This window comes from Erythrolamprus reginae, chromosome 1 (assembly GCF_031021105.1).
Source record: "Erythrolamprus reginae isolate rEryReg1 chromosome 1, rEryReg1.hap1, whole genome shotgun sequence".
Classification (NCBI taxonomy): Eukaryota; Metazoa; Chordata; class Lepidosauria; order Squamata; family Dipsadidae; genus Erythrolamprus; species Erythrolamprus reginae.
In genome coordinates this window covers 105279646-105298600 of record NC_091950.1, presented here as the reverse complement: position 1 = coordinate 105298600, position 18955 = coordinate 105279646, and the positions used below count along the sequence as shown (strand labels likewise).

The 18955-nt window shown below is 38.5% G+C and overlaps 1 protein-coding gene across 1 annotated transcript in view; it reads right to left on the bottom strand.

Annotated features, from left to right (window-relative positions):
• The window catches only part of ABTB2 (ankyrin repeat and BTB domain containing 2), a 191216-nt gene that overhangs the window by 61321 nt on the left and 110940 nt on the right, over window positions 1-18955 (bottom strand). The window contains exons 2-3 of the mRNA XM_070761369.1: window positions 14148-14294; window positions 10571-10784 (exon numbers count right to left, since the gene is read on the bottom strand). Of these exons, the coding sequence (XP_070617470.1) occupies window positions 10571-10784; window positions 14148-14294 (361 nt within the window). The remainder of the gene's footprint in view (window positions 1-10570; window positions 10785-14147; window positions 14295-18955) is intronic.

The window sequence follows — 18955 nt, the reverse complement described above, 5'->3', positions numbered from 1 at the left end:
TTCAACTCCCAGAATTCCTCAGCCAGCTAGGGAATTCTGGGAGTTGAAGTCCTCCAGGCTAAAAAATACCAAGGTTGGAGACCCCTGATCAAGCAAATGATTAGAAAGAGGAGGAAAAATATATAGTACCAATTACAGTGGGAGAGGAAGCAGGGAAGCAGTGGCGAGGAATGAGATGGGTAAAATTAAGAAGATCCTCCAGAACAATATGCAACAATAAAGACAAAGAGTGTATTGGGGTTTACAAACAGTTCCTTAATACAATAATAAAGATGTGATAGAGCACAATTAAAAAAACTAACATTTACTATGTAAATGAAAACAATTTTTTCAGAATATAGAAGTTCTTGAATCAAAACACGAACTGTTTGTCCAATGTGGAATACTATTCAGAAGAAGATAGGATTCCTATTATATTTTTCTAAATCTCTGTTATCCTTCAGAAATATAGGAATATTTGGTTTCTTCTTTAGGCTTGGGGTTGGATTGATTGGTGCTCCCATCCTAAGGGAGCTATTAAAGATATTTTTCTGGTTACTTATTTTAAGTTTGGATTTTAATTGAAATTGCTTACCTGTTTTGTTTTGGGAGTCTATTGGCCACCTGGATTTACAGTGTTTGAGTGGCGATATAAATTACTTCAAAACATATACATATATATGTTCTGGGGAACCAAGCAAAAACTAGGAAAAAATTATATTCTCATAGTTAATACATGGTTCTTGAATAATAATGCTAATATCAACATAAGAACATAAGAAGAGCCATGCTGAATCAGGCCAAAGCCCATCGAGTGCAGCATTCTGTGTCACACAGTGGCCCACCAATTGTCCATGGGGATCTTGAGGAGAAAAAGAAGGCAAAACCCTCCCTTTCCCTTGACCCCCAACAAATGGTACCCAAGGGAATCCTGCCTGCCTCAACCAACATAGAGGCGGCACTTGGACATCCGTTTCAATAACTACCGGTATACTTGGGATTCATGAATCTGTCTAATCCTGACTTGAAGCTATCCAGATTGACAGCTTTCATGACTACTTCTGGAAGTGAATTCCATAAACTAATGACCCTTTGGGTGAAGAAATATTTCCCTTGATTTGTCCTCACTTTCTTACCTATGAGCTTTAGGGAGTGCCCCCTTGTCCTAGTATTGTGTGATAGAGAATTTTTTTTCTCTATCCACCTTTTCTATCCCATGCATGATTTTATACACTTTGATCAAGTCACCTCTTAAATGCCATCTTTCAAGGCTGAAGAGACAAGGGAGGTGCTCCATTTCCTTGATCATTCTTCTTGTCCTTTTTTGCACCTTTTCCAGTTCCATTATATCCTTCTTGAGGTGTAATGACCAGAACTGTACACAGTACTCCAAATGTGGTCTCATCATTGATTGGTACAGAGGCAATACTACATTTGTTGACCTATTTTTGATTCCCTTCCTAATCATGCCAAGCATGGAATTTTCTTTTTTTACTGCTGCTGCGCACTGGGTTGATATCTTCATTGAGCTGTCCACCAAAACCCCAAAACCCCTCTCTTGGGTTGTCTCAGAAAGCTTGGGCTCCATCAGTTGGTAGGTATAATTGATCTTTTTAGGAGCCTTTGGTGAGGGACTTTGTCAAAAACCTTTTGAAAGTCAAGATATACAATATCAACCGGGTCCCCTTTATCTATGTGTTTATTTACACCCTCAACGAATTCTAACAAGCTAGTAAGACATGCTTTGCCTTTGCAGAAACTAGAAATCAAGATTGAGATACATTGTCTTTAAAAGGTTAGAGCTCACTTTCTTGTGAACCACAAATTTTTCCCAGCTGAGATCCCTGGAGAAGATAGAAGGCAATATTATGAATCAGATTCCTTAGCTTTAGACTATGTACTCTAGTAAAAGAAATTTCCTATTATTGGTGGTGGGGGAACCATAAAATATTCTATGAGAAATGCTGAAGAAACAAAGACCATTCAGAGAATGAGTTGGAAAGTGTGTTGATTGCTTTGCAAATGAGCCAGATGTCACAGTACCGGCATAAAATATTAGCATAAATTGGTTTCATTTCCAATTTGGAATTGTTTGGGAATGGATCTGCATTGACCTAATGAGAAACTTTATTTTTAAAAATACATATACATCAAGTTTCATTCATCTTCCTCAGCTCTGTTATTAGTATTGACTTTGTTATGCCATAAGAACAATATAAATGGAAGTTAAAAAACCACTTTCCACTATTAGAGCATTATCACAGGCAGGCTCAGTGCCATATGTTTATATTTAGCATCACTTAATTATATAAGAACAGACCACATTGTTCTTTTAGAAACCACAGATTTCTTTATCCTGGTGTCTCTAATGAACTTTAATGGAAAATTATTGTAACCATAATGGGCTGGGGTATGCAGTGATGACTAAAAAGTAGCCCTTGTTTTATCATGTCTTTACTAATGGTCTACATTCTGCAGGAAAGATAATTGGTAAAGTAGTCTTACTTTCAACATAGTTTAAGTAACTATACTGATGAGGTATTGTGGCCTGTTGGCTGCCAGGCTCTCCAGTAGATCAGAAGAGGGTGGTGGCGTGAGAGTTAGGGTCAGCATTAGGGCAACCTAGGAGCTCTGAGCCGGAAGAGGGAATGGAGCTTGCAGAGAGAGAGGTGGAGCTTATGCTTCTGCCTGTCTCAGCCCTCAACGCTCAGATGGAAAGTTAACAATTCCCAGGTGTGGAGGTGGTTGTTGATGAAGAAGAGGAACAGCTGGGTCCAGTACCCAGTTGCATGGCAGACAAGAGGAAAGCAGTGGAAAGCCATGGGCCAATCCTGGAGAAAGAAGAGCCACCACTGGTAGCAAGACCCCACCTAGCTCTGGGGATAAAAGGCATGGGGCAGAGATGAAGAGATGTGGCAGACAACTATTTATCTTCTGGCCACCCAGGCTTGTTAGCCTGCAAGAGAAACTTTTTGCCAGGGTTGCTAATAAAGGAATTTTTTGAGTTCATGTCAGAGGGTTTGTCGTGTTTGGGGAGCTGGGTCAGAACATGAGGTTTATCTAATGCAATTTGTTAGCCTGCTATTTATTCAAGAAGCGGACTGGTTCAGTAACTGAAACTTCCCATTGGGAAAACCCAATTTAAATTTGTGTTTTGTTATGGAACAGCCTAGATGACTTTGAAGTAGTCATGTGCATAAGCGCAACAAATATTAAAAATGAACTGAAAAATGAAAAATGGAATACAAGGGTAATGGGGAATGTGTGAAAAAACACACATATTTCAAACAATTCTATGTTACACAAGATTATCCATTTATTTCATTTATTCATCACTCTCAGAAGTGCTCTGGATTTCAATCCATTCACCTCTAACGTTTCTAGCCCAGGCCTTTAATCTCATTGGTCTGTGGATGAATTAGATCAGAGTTCCCCAAACTCTGGGCTGTGGATCAGTATCGGTCCACAACCTGTTAGAAACTGCACAGCCAGCAGGTGAGTAAGCAAAAATTTATTTGGCATGCATGGGATCTAGGTTGCATGTAAAACCATGTCCCCAGTTTCAACTTCCACAAAACTGGTCCCTGATGCCAGGTGATCTAAGGAAGTGAACTGTCATTCAGAAGAGCTCATGTCTTTCAATAAAATCATTAGTCACTGATTCCTTCTAAAAATAAAAAATAAGCATCACTGTCGCAAAACAATATGTTAAAACTGTGCACAGATTCTACATCTCTCTAAAGGAAAAAATACTAATTAAACCAATGAGATTATGTAAAGTCAAAGGATTTCTTATTCTTCCCAGTTTTGTTCATTTGTTTGGAAAGATATATTAGAAGACTTCAGTAGCTTCTTACCTAAGTAGGACTGAGTGCAACTTAATGTGCGTATCTAAGTAAAATGATGGTTTACTAATAGGATGTCATTTATGAAAAGTAAAAAAAAAGATGCTTTGCTGTGTTTAGTTTAAAGCTTTTATCTCAAAGCCACCTAATATCCTGAAATATAAATTAGTGTTACTCTCCCTTGGACTCTGTTAATTCCTAATTCTTTAAAAATAAATTATTAATACCTAAACTGGATAACCACTTGTCTGAAGTAATGCAGGGTTTCCTGCATAAGCAAGGGGTTGGACTAGAAGACCTCCAAGGTCCCTTCCAACTCTGTTGCTATTGTTGTTGTTACTACTACTACTACTACTACTACTACTACTACTACTACTACTTATTATTATTATTATTATTATTATTATTATTATTATTATTAAACTGTATCTTTAAATGCTTCTTCAGTAGTTAGCAGGCCTTAAGTTAGTCATCTCCAATTTGCTTAGCCGATGGGCCTTTTGTGGCTGCTGGAGAGCTTTGCCCAGTTATGTCCTGCCATATGAAATACTAAACATTAAAGTGTTTCAATTTGTAACTGACTTTTTTTCTGGGCAAATAGACAAATTTCTAAACTGGATTGCAGCTGTTTTTTAATTGCACTTTTCAGCTTACAGAATTCTGGTTCGTGAGTAAGATCAGTGCTTTGCCAATTTTTACACTTAAAATATTTTAAAATATAACTGTTTGGGTAGGATGAGGAGCCTTGAAGATCCATGATCTATTCGACCACCACAACACATTGAGCCTCTCAGGGTTTTTTTTCAAGCTTCACCAAAGTTATATGAATAAGGAATAAAAGGAAGTATTCTCTTTCATACAGGAAACTCTCACATCATATTTTTAAAAAGGCAGTAGCTAGGAAAAAAATGAGATCAATTAATCTGCACTATGCATTTGGTGCAATGATACAGTAGCTAACCTAAATGCTTTGCAGCTTTCTTACCCATATGCCAATTGCCACAAAACTTTACAAATACTATGCTTGAAAACTAGAACAAGATTCCTTTTGTTCAAATTAGATGCTCACCCTTGTTTCTGTCCTACGCTCTATTTCCATTAAGTTGGCATTTTCTGACTTTTGCAGTATTTTTCTGGATGGATAGCACAGTTCCTTCTAGTCCTATCACAAATTGCTTACAGTCATCCATCTATCAATCGGTCCACCCAATGTAATTGGCATCAAGTCAGACAACTCTATGGTTACAATTGTTTAACTTATTTCTTTGCTGTTGATAGAACTCTATGAAGGATTATACTACAAAGATAAGTTAGATACTGGCAAACTGGACAGCTCATAAAAATTGATTCCAAAAATAATGGGATTTCCTTTTCTGGCATTTCCTAAAATGAATTCATGTTCTCTTTGTATAGAATGGAATAATGCTAAAATGACTGATATAAAAGTAATAAAATTACTCAATGGTGTAACCACACCCGTTTGCTTTTTGTACATTAAAATATATCGCTATGTAATGGATCTCTGAAATCAAAGAGGCACTGAAGACAATACATATGAATTATGCCAATATACGTTCTCTGATGATAGGATCTTATTACACAGGCAAAATGGATTTGCTCAATGTGTAAAGAGCTGGGTACCATTTTAGCACACAGGTGCAGCATTCTAGCAGATTGCAAAATACCATTCCAGATGAGTCCAAGCCATAGTGGTATACAGCTTTCTTGGTATCTGAATTTAAATTAACACATGCCTATATTCAGAAACTTTTCCATATACAGTATATTCCAGTGATATGGGAAACAATGTGGTTGAATTGGGAATGCAAAGGTTCAAATATCAATCCAGCCATGAAGCTCAGTGATCAGTGAATGAGCTCAAAGGATAGTTGTAAGGAATGAAGGCTTATTTGAGTTGATCAACAAAATAATCCAATAAATAAAAGGTCCATTTCAGCAATTAAAAGCAGAGGTACTTTGCATGATTTCATGTATGTTTCTCAAACCATTATGGTTCATGGGAAAATCAATGATAGTGGGAGTAAGGAGAAGTGAGTAAATATGCTACATCAATAGAGTTTGAAATTCATGGCAGGAAGTTCAAAGTTCAAATCTACCCTCACTTTTGGGAGGTTCTTGGATGACTATGGTCTCTTTCTGCATATATCTAATAATGTAATTTTGAAACTAAATGTGATTATACAATATTGTTGTTGTTAGCTACAAAGTCAGGTCTGACCCATTACAACCCTATGAACAACGTTCCTCCACACCTTCTCTACCATCCTCTGGAGTCCATTTAAGCTCACACGTAATGCTACAGTGACTCCATTCAGCCACCCCATTCAGCCATCCTTGGGAACTTGAAGATATTTGGCTGGGGAATTCTGGGAGTTGAAGTCCAAATATCTTCAAGTTGCCAAGGTTGGGAAACACTGCGTTATAGTAATAAAAATGGCCAAAGTAAAGTTGCAAGATTAAGCTCCAAAGCCCCATTCAATCATGAATTTCACACGTCCCACTAAGACCTGATTTGCAGGTCTAAGTCCAAATATCTTCAAGTTCCCAAGGTTGGGAAACGCTGCTATAACGCACTGGCCTTTAGTGAAATTTATGAAGATTTTAATATAGAATGTCCATTTCTAACATAAAAGATAGTTAAGGAAAGTCCTGTGAATCAATGTGGTAACAATTAAAGAGCATAATAAAGATTGGACTTCATATATCTAGTCACATCAGTAGTGGTTGCTACCGGAGTGGTAGCAGATTGCGCACTGGTAGTGGCTGCCAGATTGCGCAATTTGCTCACGACCGCTGCAGTGGTAGTCCTATTGGTGCCGCCATCTTTTTTCTTCCATTTTTCATATATTTTGCTTCTGCACATGTGCAGAAGCAAGATCTTGTGAGGGGATACACGCATGAGAGATTTCGGCAATTTTTTTGCTTCCGCGCATGCACGGAAGGAAAAAGTCACCAAAATTTCCTGTAGGTGCAGGTCCCTTCGCGGGACTTCAGCGTGTTTTTGCTTCTTGCGCTCCAGCATGTATCTGCATAACATGCTGGGGCTGCGTGCACATAGCGTGCGCACACACACAAGACAACTGGAGATGCGCACGCAGCGCATCGGTAGCAATCGGTGATAGCAATCTGCGCCCTGAGTCACATATACTTATTTTCTCAAAGTGACACCGCACATTTGGGCCCCAAAGGGTGTAATGAGTGTGTGTAGTGAGGAAGAGGAAAGGCTAGGAGGCAAGAAGTCCACAGAAATCATTTTACAGGCAGCAAGAAAAATCTGGAATGAGGTGAAAAGCTAAAATGAATCCAAACCTTATATATAAACTGAATAAACAAAATATCACAGCCAACCCCCACTCAGTTAAAGACCTTGGAATACTAATATCAAACAACCTAAGTGCCAAAGGCCACTGCAACAACATCGCCAAAAAGGCTTCCATAATTGTTAACCTTATCCTACGCAGCTTCTGCTCCAGCAATCTCACACTACTCACCAGAGCCTACAAAACATTTGCCAGACCCATCCTTGAATACAGTTCATCTGTCTGGAACCCACACCACATCTCGGACGTCAACACCCTAGAAAATGTCCAAAGATACTTCACCAGAAGACCCCTTCACTCCTCCACTCGAAACAGAATGCCCTACGAAAACAGACTTTCAATCCTACGCCTAGAGAGCTTAGAACTACGACGCCTAAAACACGATCTAAGTATTGCCCATAAAATCATATGCTGCAGCATCCTGCCTGTCGATGACTACTTCAGCTTCAACCGCAACAACACAAGAGCACGCAACAGATTCAAACTCAATGTTAATCGCTCCAGGCTTGACTGTAAAAAATATGACTTTAGCAATCGAGTTGTCGAAGCGTGGAACGCATTACCTGACTCAGTAGTGTCAACCCCTAACCTCCAGCATTTCACCCTTAGACTATCCACGATTGACCTCACCAGGTTCCTAAGAGTGACGTAAAGGGCGTACATAAGTGCACCAGTGTGCCTTTCGTCCCCTGTCCAATTTGTCTCCCCTTATCCCATATGTCATATATCTTTCCTCCCTTTCATATATCTCCTCCTCCCTTTCCATATATTTTGCTTGTATGTAATACTCCATGCCCATTCCCCTTGATGTGTCTTGTGTATTGGACAAATAAATAAATAAAATAAAATAATAAATAAAATAAAAAGAGAACTAAGGATCTTTTCAGCCTGCTCTCTTCAAAGTTAGTAGCAGCCCCATCTGAAATACTAAAAAAAAAAGGTTGAATAGAATTTGATGAATAACCAAACTGAAAGAGCAACAAACAAGCAAGTTCTCACAAAATTAATCAAAAGCAGTCTTGGACTTCTAAAGGGTTCCAGGATCTGAAATCCAATACCTTTGCAGGGTGGCAGATTGGGGAAGTTTGTTCTAATGCTCACCAGTTAACATAACGATAGGAATGTGCATCGCCTTTCTTGCTGTTTAAAATAACTGTATTCAGCATTAATAGATTTCACAGGCGTCTTTTAAAGAAAATCACAGTGCAGATGATCTTCAGTGTTATTTCCTTTGCTTTAAAACTGAGGTGCCCAGCCCCCAGCCCTTAGCTTTGCAACGCCTTCAAAAGCATACTTCATAAGCTCAATGAGGCACAATGGGATAATGCAGAATTTTGCAGCTGAATTAGCACTAACAGTTTCTTTAAAAAAAAAAAAGATTGGTTCTTCTAGCCTTGCCAAGGAAGGGTATGTGAATCAGTGCCTTTATGCAGCATGCTGCGGGTCTGGCATACTCAGAAATAACCTCAATTTACTTTTCCCTCTTGCTGGAAATAAACAAACAGAAACCTGTGTATATAGTATCCCCTGCAGTATATATCCCCGCTGGCCACATTAAATGGAAAGTGCTGGATTTATTGTGAAAAAACACAGGTTTTTAAAAACCATTTTCAAAGGATGGTTAGGTCTTTATTCAGCAACATACCAGCCAGACTGCATTTGCCTACACGTGTATTTGAGCTTAAAAATTATATTGCATGCAGAAAGGGCTCCATGGTGTAGATGAGAAATGGATCTGCACATGAAATTATCTAGTGTGCATCAGGAGCCAAGGAAAGGGATATTATTGGCCCATTCCTTGGAACTATTTATTTATTTATTTATTTATTTATTTATTTATTTATTTATTTATCAGATTTGTATGCCGCCCCTCTCCGCAGACTTGGGGCGGCTCACAGCAATAATAATACAATGTAAACAAATCCAATACTTAAGTTTAAGTTAATTTAAAACCCCAATTTAAAAACCAATCATACATACTAACATACCATGCATAAATTTTATAAGCCTAGGGGGAGGGAAAGTCTCAATTCCCCCATGCCTGACGACAGAGGTGGGTTTTAAGGAGCTTACGAAAGGCAAGGAGGGTGGGGGCAACTCTGATCTCTGGGGGGAGTTGGTTCCAAAGGGTCGGGGCCGCCACAGAGAAGGCTCTTCCCCTGGGTCCTGCCAAACGACATTGTTTAGTTGACGGGACCCGGAGAAGGCCAACTCTGTGGGACCTAACTGGTCGCTGGGATTCGTACGGCAGAAGGCGGTCCCGGAGATATTCTGGTCCGGTGCCATGAAGGGCTTTATAGGTCATAACCAACACTTTGAATTGTGACCTGAAACTGATCGGCAACCAATGCAGACTAGAACAGTGGACATGTTTGATACATTCCCAAGTGTGCCTGCTCTGATCAGCATTAGTAGAATAAATTGAAACCGTGCTTTATTAAGACACCCACAATTATATTACACTTGATCTGTTGAATCAGCATTTATGTGTATATATTTTAAGCATTGCTTTAAAGATTCTCCGCATAAAGTTTATTAAAACCAACCAATATTTTGGCCGCACGTGTATTGATTTTGGAATATTCCAGAGACACAGTTTGAAAAAACAAACTAAGCCTTCTCCTCTTCCTGTCTCATGTCCAGGGTTGAAATGCTCCTGATTCGCTTGTGCCTATCATTTGTTGTTGAGCCAGTCCCAAAAGGAGTGTGAGATTATGCCCACCTGTCCAGATGCTGCCATTTGGATTCTTTTACCTTCTGTGCATGCGCAGAGGGTAAAAGAACCCAAATGGCAGCGTCCTCACACTCCCTTTGCAACTTGCTCAACAACAACTGATAGGCACACATTAATTGGAAACATTTCACCCCTGCTTATGTCCAACCAGAAAAACAGTTTTTTCAGGGAAGCTTAAAATCTAATACAGTATTTGTATCTGAAATCTGCTCAGATCAACAACTCTTAACAGTATGCAAGAGGGAAAAATTAGAAATTAGAAGTTATTATAATTGTAACAAATACAGAATCTAAGAAAATATCCTTCTTTTTAAATGATCTACAGAGTTTTCTTATTAAAATAAGCTATTTATGCACTTGAAAAATTTGCTAGAAACGATGGGAATTAAAGTTGAATATGTCTGGAGCAGAGAAACAAACATTAAAAAAAAACCCACCCTGGAACACCAGAAAATTAAACTTCTGTTCTTTCCGTCTTTTCCTCTGTAACACTCTAGTTCCAGTTCCAATACATTAGCCAAGTTAAGAAAATGTGCTGGCTGTGCTACAGAAATGACTGGAGAAGGCTGATTCTGTGGAATTCACAGAGCAAACTAGACTTTAAATGCCCCTACAAAGTTATGCTCTGTTAACTTGGAAAGACATTTTGGAGCACAGACAGGAAGACCTACCGTTCATTACTCAAGGCCATCCTTGGTGGATCCAGGTTGGGGTTTTCCATGGATTCCATCTGAGGGCAGCGTAGAAAGTAGTAAAGGGTGTGGAGGGCATCGGGGGACCAAGTGATGGGTGGTTGCTGTAGTCTGGTTTGCCGAACAGGGCTCATGCCAGGACGAAGGGTAGTCAAACACTGCATGTGGTGCATTGCTCGTGATACCAAATCACCTGGAAAGCGAGTAGAGGTAGAAATCAAAACAGTTTGTATTTTTAAAAAAGCCAGATGATGTTTCACCTCTTCAAGGCTCTTTAGCTATATTCTCTAAAAGGTGAGAGGTTTATATATTTTGTTTCAGTTCACTCTAAGATCCTTTTGAATACAAACCATGTTTTGAAACTTATACCTATGCCATTTACATTAATTTAAACTTCTTATTAGAATCCTTTATCTCATGTATCATATATATACAGTATTCTTCCTTTCATATATCTTCTCTTCTATTTTCACTTTTATCCTTATATATATATATTACTTCATGTTTATTTTCTTCCTATGTATTTGTGTATTGGACAAATGAATGAATGAATGAATGAATGAATGAATGAATAAATAAATAAATCCGGAAAACCTGCTTTTTAATGGCAATGATTGAGTCAGTGTCCCAACTTACAAAATGATTTTTGGGAGGAAGTATACATATTGTGTTACATATATATTCAATGTTTTCTAGAATTCTGGTTTCTGTAAATGCTAATGGTATGTGCTAATGGTTTTCCCTCTGTCATCTCAACAGACAATTAGGCTAGTTCTTTCTAGAACAACCTAGAAAGAGAAGTCATCAGTAAATGGTATTTTCTTTTTCTGGTTTATTTGGACAACATAGCTTTGAACCACTGTCCATAGTTTATTAAAGAAATTGAAAAAATACCATATCTTCTGATATTGGTCCATTTGAATTTTTTTGATAACTGGTATGCACAATGAACAGAGCTAGGTATGATAACGCATGAGCCTTTTACAGACAGAATTAAAAGAGGAAGGGATTGCTAAGTTTAAGGACTTCAAGACTGATTCCTAATAAGTTAAATAAATGTGAATGTTTATTTCTTACCATTGCAAAAAGGAAATGTGTGTCTTACATCTAATTAGCAGGATGTTTAGTATTCACTGAAACATACCCCTTACTAGGGAGTAAAATGCAGTGAACTCACTGACAATTATTTAAGCTTGCAAATTTACCAGTTTTAGGATAGGAAAACATTACAGATTTTTAAAAAGAAAATTGTTTTACTAGGTATTATATCTTAAATTACAATTTTCTAAGTTTTCTGTTGAATGTATATTTATAGGTATAAAGAGATGTGTAACTTGTATAAAAAGAAATGGATTTTTTTCTGGTATAAATTTGTAAAAAATCTTCTATAAAAGATGTTCATTTGGATTCAAATTTTCAGGCAAGAGATTATATGGTATTTCATTAAAGGCAATCAGTGAACTTGCCAAATTACAAAGTGGGGAGAGGAAGCTGCGTCTAATCATGAATTGATGCCATAAGAACATTCCTGCAATGCAGAATATACTGTACATATGTGTTAAGCTTTTTCTTTTAAATAAAACCTAAAATTAATGCAGGCCATAAAATAAATGGTGAGGTCTGTAAGGCATGTATTGATTTCTGTCAATCCCATTCAGAGGATGCTAAACAAGAGGAGATATGCGAAGACCAATATTTTCCAGGGAAAAATAAGCCTACAAAGCATCCTTTAAGTAGTAAACAGTACACACCAAAACTTAGTTTACATTAGTCAAAATATAAACAGACTTTTGTAGCTCATTTTATATATAAAATTCTGCTATGTCTGTGTTTTGTTTTGTTTTTAAATACAGAACACACATTAGAAGTTTTATTTATTTATTTTGTTATTACTAACTGGCTTTTAGGATGGAAAGCTGCCCTTTTGGCATTTGAATATGATTCATCCATTTGCCAAATTCATGGGCTTTGGGATGGATGTGGCATGTTAGCCAAATACTGGGGCCCACAAGTTCCTCTCTGGAATTTTCAGCAAGAGTGGAAAACAAGCTGGTCCTTCAAACATTAAGTGGGATGTAATCTATGGCTGGCAAAGCAAATGCCGCATAAACAGTTGCTACTTTCATATATGCATTTCAACCAGTTTGTTACTTATCAAAACAATTGTAGTACTGTACTGGTGCCAAAATAGGTGGCAGGCACTCATACATGTATACAATTTCAACATACAGTTGATACCAAGCATTAAACATTTGAGTATCTCCAATTCTGTCAAATGAATAGATTCCTATGTATATGCTGTGATTTTTATCTTTGGCTTCAAAATCCTCGATAGCTTTTACTCTTCTTCTTTCCACTAATCCCTTTCTCTCTGCTTGGCATGTTCTCTCTAATATCTTGATAAAGCCAAGATATGATATTTCTTACAACTCACAAAGCATGCATTTCCCATTAAATCTCTCAAACATTTCTGATCAAAACTAGCTACAACAACCAAATTGAAAAACATGACATTGAAAGACATACTTCTCCTCATCTTTCTTGTCCTCCATCCCCCATCTTCTTCTTACTGACATTGCTTTACCAGTTGAAAGCAGCTGATCAGAGCTTCAAAAATTAGGCAAGATTGGTCCTGATTAGAACTTGGGGGCCCCTTGGAATTTTAGGGCAGTTAGCCACCATGTGATGTTGAAACAATACAGAGGACTTCCTCTGTAATGGATAGTAAACTTTGCAGAACTGTCAAAAACCTCGCATAGATGCAGACTCTATGACAGTAATGGTGAACCTTTTTTTCCTTTGGTGCTGAAAGTGCATAGGCACATGCTATCACGCATGTGTGAGTGCTCACACCAATAATTCAATGCCTGGGAGGGCAAAAACAGCTCCCCCCGCTCCCCGGAGGCCCTCTGGAGGCCAGAAACGCCTGTTTTCCAACTTCTGATGGGCCCAGTAGGCTCGTGTTTTGCCCTCCTCCGTCTCCAAAGGCTTCCCTGGAGCCAGGACAGGGAAAAACACCCTCCCCCATCCCCCTGGAGGCTCTCTGGAAGCCAAAAAGTGCCTCCCAAAGCCTCTGTGTGAGCCAAAAATTAGCTGGCCAGCACATAAATGCACACTGGAGTTGAGCTAGGGCAATGGCTTGCATGCCATCAGATATGGTTCTGCGTGCCACCTGTGGCACCCATGCTATAGGTTCGACATCACTGCTCTAAGAGATGAACTTCCCTTGAAGATATCCTTACCTATCATTTTCTTCTAAATCTCTTGGAGTAAGAAGATGTTTCATGTATGAATTATCATATTTATTGATAAACCTGAATAAATGATGATTTTAATAATCTGATGAAAGCAGAAGCTAATATCTGTGTAACACTGTATTAAACTCTGTAATATCCAACGAGAGGATCTTATTTTCCTGAAAAACACCTTGAAACACATTTTCCTGTGTCAGCACATGCAAAACCAAGGTACAATGCAAAATATTTTCCCCTAATTATCCTAGCAAAAAGTCATATGCTGTGTAGATTAGTAACATATTGGTGCTTATGTCGCTTACTCAATTCAGAGATGCTTCCAACGCAAGTTGCCAGGAGAGATTGTTCTAAAGTCCGAAGTTCTAGCTGGGCATAAGCATCAGCTCTTCCATTGCTGCATATCGATCCATCATTGTAAGGACTGAAGTAGGCAGGCAGAGAAAGCACACCTTAAAAATGCAGAGGAAAACAGGCCTGTTAGGAAACACCAGTACAATGTAAATATATCTGTATTGAAAATGCAATGCAATATGACTTCTGTAATACATGCAGACAATGGTCAGAATCGACTCTGAATGGTCAGAATCGTCTCTGAAGCTTTGAAACCCTTAGCCAACTCATGCTCCTCTCTGCAGCAAGTCACAACGTTGTTATTTATTAGGGCTGGGCAGAGCATCCGAAGACACACTTGGTGAAACCTATAAGTGAAACATCCCTTTTCTAAGCAGAGGGGCCATTGTATCCATCGAGATGCCTGGCACATCTGCAAGAGCTTCTCTGGATTACCTTTGCATTTGTGTGCATGTACCCACAAGACCTCTGCAACTGCCAGTGGATTCTGCTTCAACAGTTTAGTGAAGAGCGGTTTGCTTGGCCAATACACTACACAAAGCCTTTCTTTCAGTGCTTTGCACAGTTATCGCAATGTTTAAGCTTTTACTTCTATTACAATTGAAAAGGGGGTTTCTGAGTTTGCTAGCACTTATACCACAAAACATTTCCTTTGCAGAGACTTCATGGACTAGCTTTGTTTCATGCTTCTTGTTGTATCCTGAAATGGCTACCTTGTATCATTGAATTGGTTTGTTCCTCTTTTCCAACGCTGCCTGAGCCAAATAAGGAAGTCGCTCCTGATTGGCTCAGGCGCGCCTGGCTATTGCTTTGGCGGGAACCGCAAATGTATAAAAAGAGCGGTTTCTCCCAGGCAAGCCAGACGGTACAGCTGAAAGTCACTTTTAGTCACTGAGCTGAATAAACGTACCGTTCTCACTTCATCCCGTGTCCTGGGTCTACTTCACTTCTGAATTTCTTCAAATAACTGAACTAGGATACTCTTTGCTCCTTTCATTTGCTTTCTGCCATTATGTGGTATTTATTTGTTTGATCTATATAGCCATCCATCTCACTTTCTTGTGACTCTAGATGTCTTACAATAAAGCAAATAAAAACACAAAATACATAATATTTTCCTCAAATACAGCTCATCTGTTTGGAACCCATATCGCATCTCAGACATTAACACCCTTGAAAATGTCCAAAGATGCTTCACCAGAAGAGCCCTTCACTCCTCCACTCGAAACAGAATAGCCTATGAGACTAGACTTTCAATCCTGGGCCTAGAAAGTTTAGAACTAAGACGCCTTAAACAAGATCTAAATATTGCCCACAAAATCATATGCTGCAACGTCCTGCCTGTCGGCGACTACTTCAACCACAACAACACAAGAGCACACAACAGATTTAAACTTAATATTAACCGCTCCAAACTTGACTGTAAAAAATATGACTTCAGTAACCGAGTTGTCGAACTGTGGAACTCATTACCGGACTCCATAGTGTCATCCCCAAACCCCCAACACTTTACCCTTACATTATCTACGGTTGACCTATCCAGATTCCTAAGAGGTCAGTAAGGGGCGAGTACAAGTGCACTAGAGTGCCTTCCGTCCCCTGTCCTATTGCTCTCCTATATCTCCTATACCTTTCTTCTATTCCTATATCTCTTCTTCTATTCTTTCATTGATATGTTCTATTACTATATCTTCTTTTCTATTATTTCTTAGATATATTTTATTATGAGTATCTCCTCTATAACCTTCATCATGTATTTTACTATGTGTATATAGATATATACCCACTAAAACCCTCATTGTGTATTGGACAAAATAAATAAATAAATAATAAATGAATAAATATAAAACAAAAATAATAATACATAGCAGTTGGACATGATCTAACTTAACATCCGTACAACCGAGAGCAGGCTCTAATCCAGGGGTCCCCAAACTTGGCAACTTTAAGACTTGTGGACTTTGCTGGCTGGCAAATTCTGTGAAGTCCACAAGTCTTAAAATTGCCAAGTTTGAAGACCTCTGCTCTAATCCATACTTACAGCCCTAAGCTCAAGCACAAAGTTTTGCAGACTTTACCAAAGGTCTTGCTAATCTGAATCTCAGGGGGAATGATATTCCAAAGAGTGGGTGCCATAACAGAAAAAGCTCTCATTCTGATCCCCACAAGACAATATTGCCCATTTGATGGTATCTGATTGGATAGAATGGTTAGAAACATTTGGGGAAATGGTACAGAATCCCATATGTGTTATAATCCAATAGGTATATCTGTGTATGTAATTATCATACATTTAAATGGCTGCCCAGTTCATCAACAACTCTGGGTGGTGTACATGATTAAAAATAAGGGTATCAAACATCAAAGAGAAAAAAAGTCATTCAGGCGGAGCAAGCATCCATTAAAAGCCCACAAAATCCCTCACAAAGGTAGCTCACATCCTACCATAGCCTAGAACCTGGTGGGGATAAAAAAGGCAGGGCTTCAGAACCTGCTTAAAATATGGCAGAGTCAAAGTAATGAAAACATCAGGTTTACACAACAGATATGAGACATGTTAAATTAATTTGTCTAACAGCACAATTTGGTCCAGTTGTTGAGCTTATTGCTGGCTTGGCTGGATTCAATAGAAATTGTTTTAAAGTATGCTTTACAATTGATGTGTTAGTGCTCCAGAGGACAGTGAAGAAAAGACAAAAGTGAGAAATGAACCCTGAACTTTTAGTTGAGTTATCATTCCCAGGTACATATATGTGCCCTGCATATCCGTTCTTCATAATTTGCCCAAGGTTTAGATGACACAGCTTCTAACGGACCATTTACCCTTCACACAGAGAGTTAGAATATTAGGTAGCACATAGATTTTGCAGGTAAATTCTAAGGGGCCTACTTCTTTTTCATTCTGTCAACATGCAGAAAAGCTGCAATGGCTCCCTATTGGGTTACCAAGTCGCATCCTGCAAAAATATCCCATATATCAAAGTTATAACTGTACAAAGTTGCACGGATAACAGTTCACATTTCTGGCTATTGTCTGCAATCAGATAAGATTGCATAGATGACAACCTACTGCTATTTGCCAAAACAGAGAAGATTCAATTGAAACCAGGTAAATAAAAATGTGGTGATATATTTATTGACTAAAACTGACATTCATAACATGAAGTAGAGGCAAAAAAAAGAAGGCTACAATTGTGTGTTGGTGCCCCAAGTAATAGAAATTATATTTCCAACAGTTAGTGGATCTCTTGCATCATTTTTTAAAACCACCTGATTTGTTTGGATATCTGGAGTTTGTTCCTTTTCAAGAGAAAGCCATTGAAAATTCTATTCTTAACAACATTATCAATTTTTTAAAAAAGTATTAGTGCCAAGTTGCCAACCAGAAGCGTATTCATAAATTACGCTAAATTGTGCTGCAACAAAAGGAATTTGTTGGCTAAAATACAGAACAGAATGAAATGTTCCCGAGGGCTGTAAATTGTGTTAGGTTGTGGTTATTTTTACTACACATTTCATATCCTGACTAATGCCAGCAGTGCTCTGTTATCTCTCACATCTCTAACGTCCACCGATTCTGGCTACAAATGCATCATTTAAATTGACAATTAACAAAGCAACATCTGTATACAGCATATTGTACATCCCTGTAATACCACCATCAAGACTACATTGAGCAAAAATACTTTCTGGCAGTTCCCAAAGCCTTTGAAATAGTAGTTGAGAACTAAGCATGTTTATTCTATTTTAATATAAGAAACCTGTTCATGAAACTCTTGCTCCAGCGCACTTAAAAGACGTGCACAGAGAGTGGAATTTCAATAACCCATTTTAAAAAATGAAATGATTTAGCTTCTTTTTTTTAAAAAAAAAAAATTGCCTACAACGTGATACTTTTAAAAACAGCCAACATGTTCCCAGTTTTCATTTTCCTAGCCAAAATCAGTTCAATGGGAAGGAAAAAAAATAGGTTCCACTTTTTTGTAACGTTCTTCCCTTTTAACTATACTCAGTTATTTCAAATAAAAAGTTTGAAAGATACCATAGTTGAGAGAAAAGAAACAATTTGGTATCTTTGTGATCAGTCGTTTCAATTTAAGGGGCACACACTAATGCATATTTACATTTAATTTTCAGTTTTGTGAAGTGTTTCTGCATGTGTGAACTGATAATTAGAGTTGCAGAAGAGATGCAGAGAGTGCATTTAATTTTTTATTTCCATATTGATGAAAATCTCTTTCTTGAAGCTAATACATGGGCATGATGGAAACCCTACTGTTTATTCCTGAAAGTTGTAACCATCTCCTGGAAAACAGAATATAGAATTGGAAGGGAGAAGTCTTCTAATCCACCCCTTCTCAGACAGTAGACCCTATACCAGTGATGGTGATACCATCCTCAGGTGCAGAAAGAGCGTGGGTGTGCACTATTGCCCATGTGTGAGTGTCCACACCCATAATTCAATGCTTGGGGAGGGAAAAAACAGCTTCTCATGTTCCCTCTGTAGGCCTGTTTTCCAACTTCTGGTGGGCCCAGTAGGCTCATGTTTCGCCCTCCCCAGGGTCTCCCCTACCCCCCGCAGGCTCTCTGGAAGCCAAAAATGCCCTCTGCGAGCCAAAAAACAGCTGGCTGGCACACACTTGCACGTTGGAACTGAGCTAGGGGAACAGCTCACATGCCAGCAGATATGGCTTCGCATGCCACCTGTGATTCGCCATCACTGCCCTGTACCATTCTGGACAAATGGCTGTCCAACCAC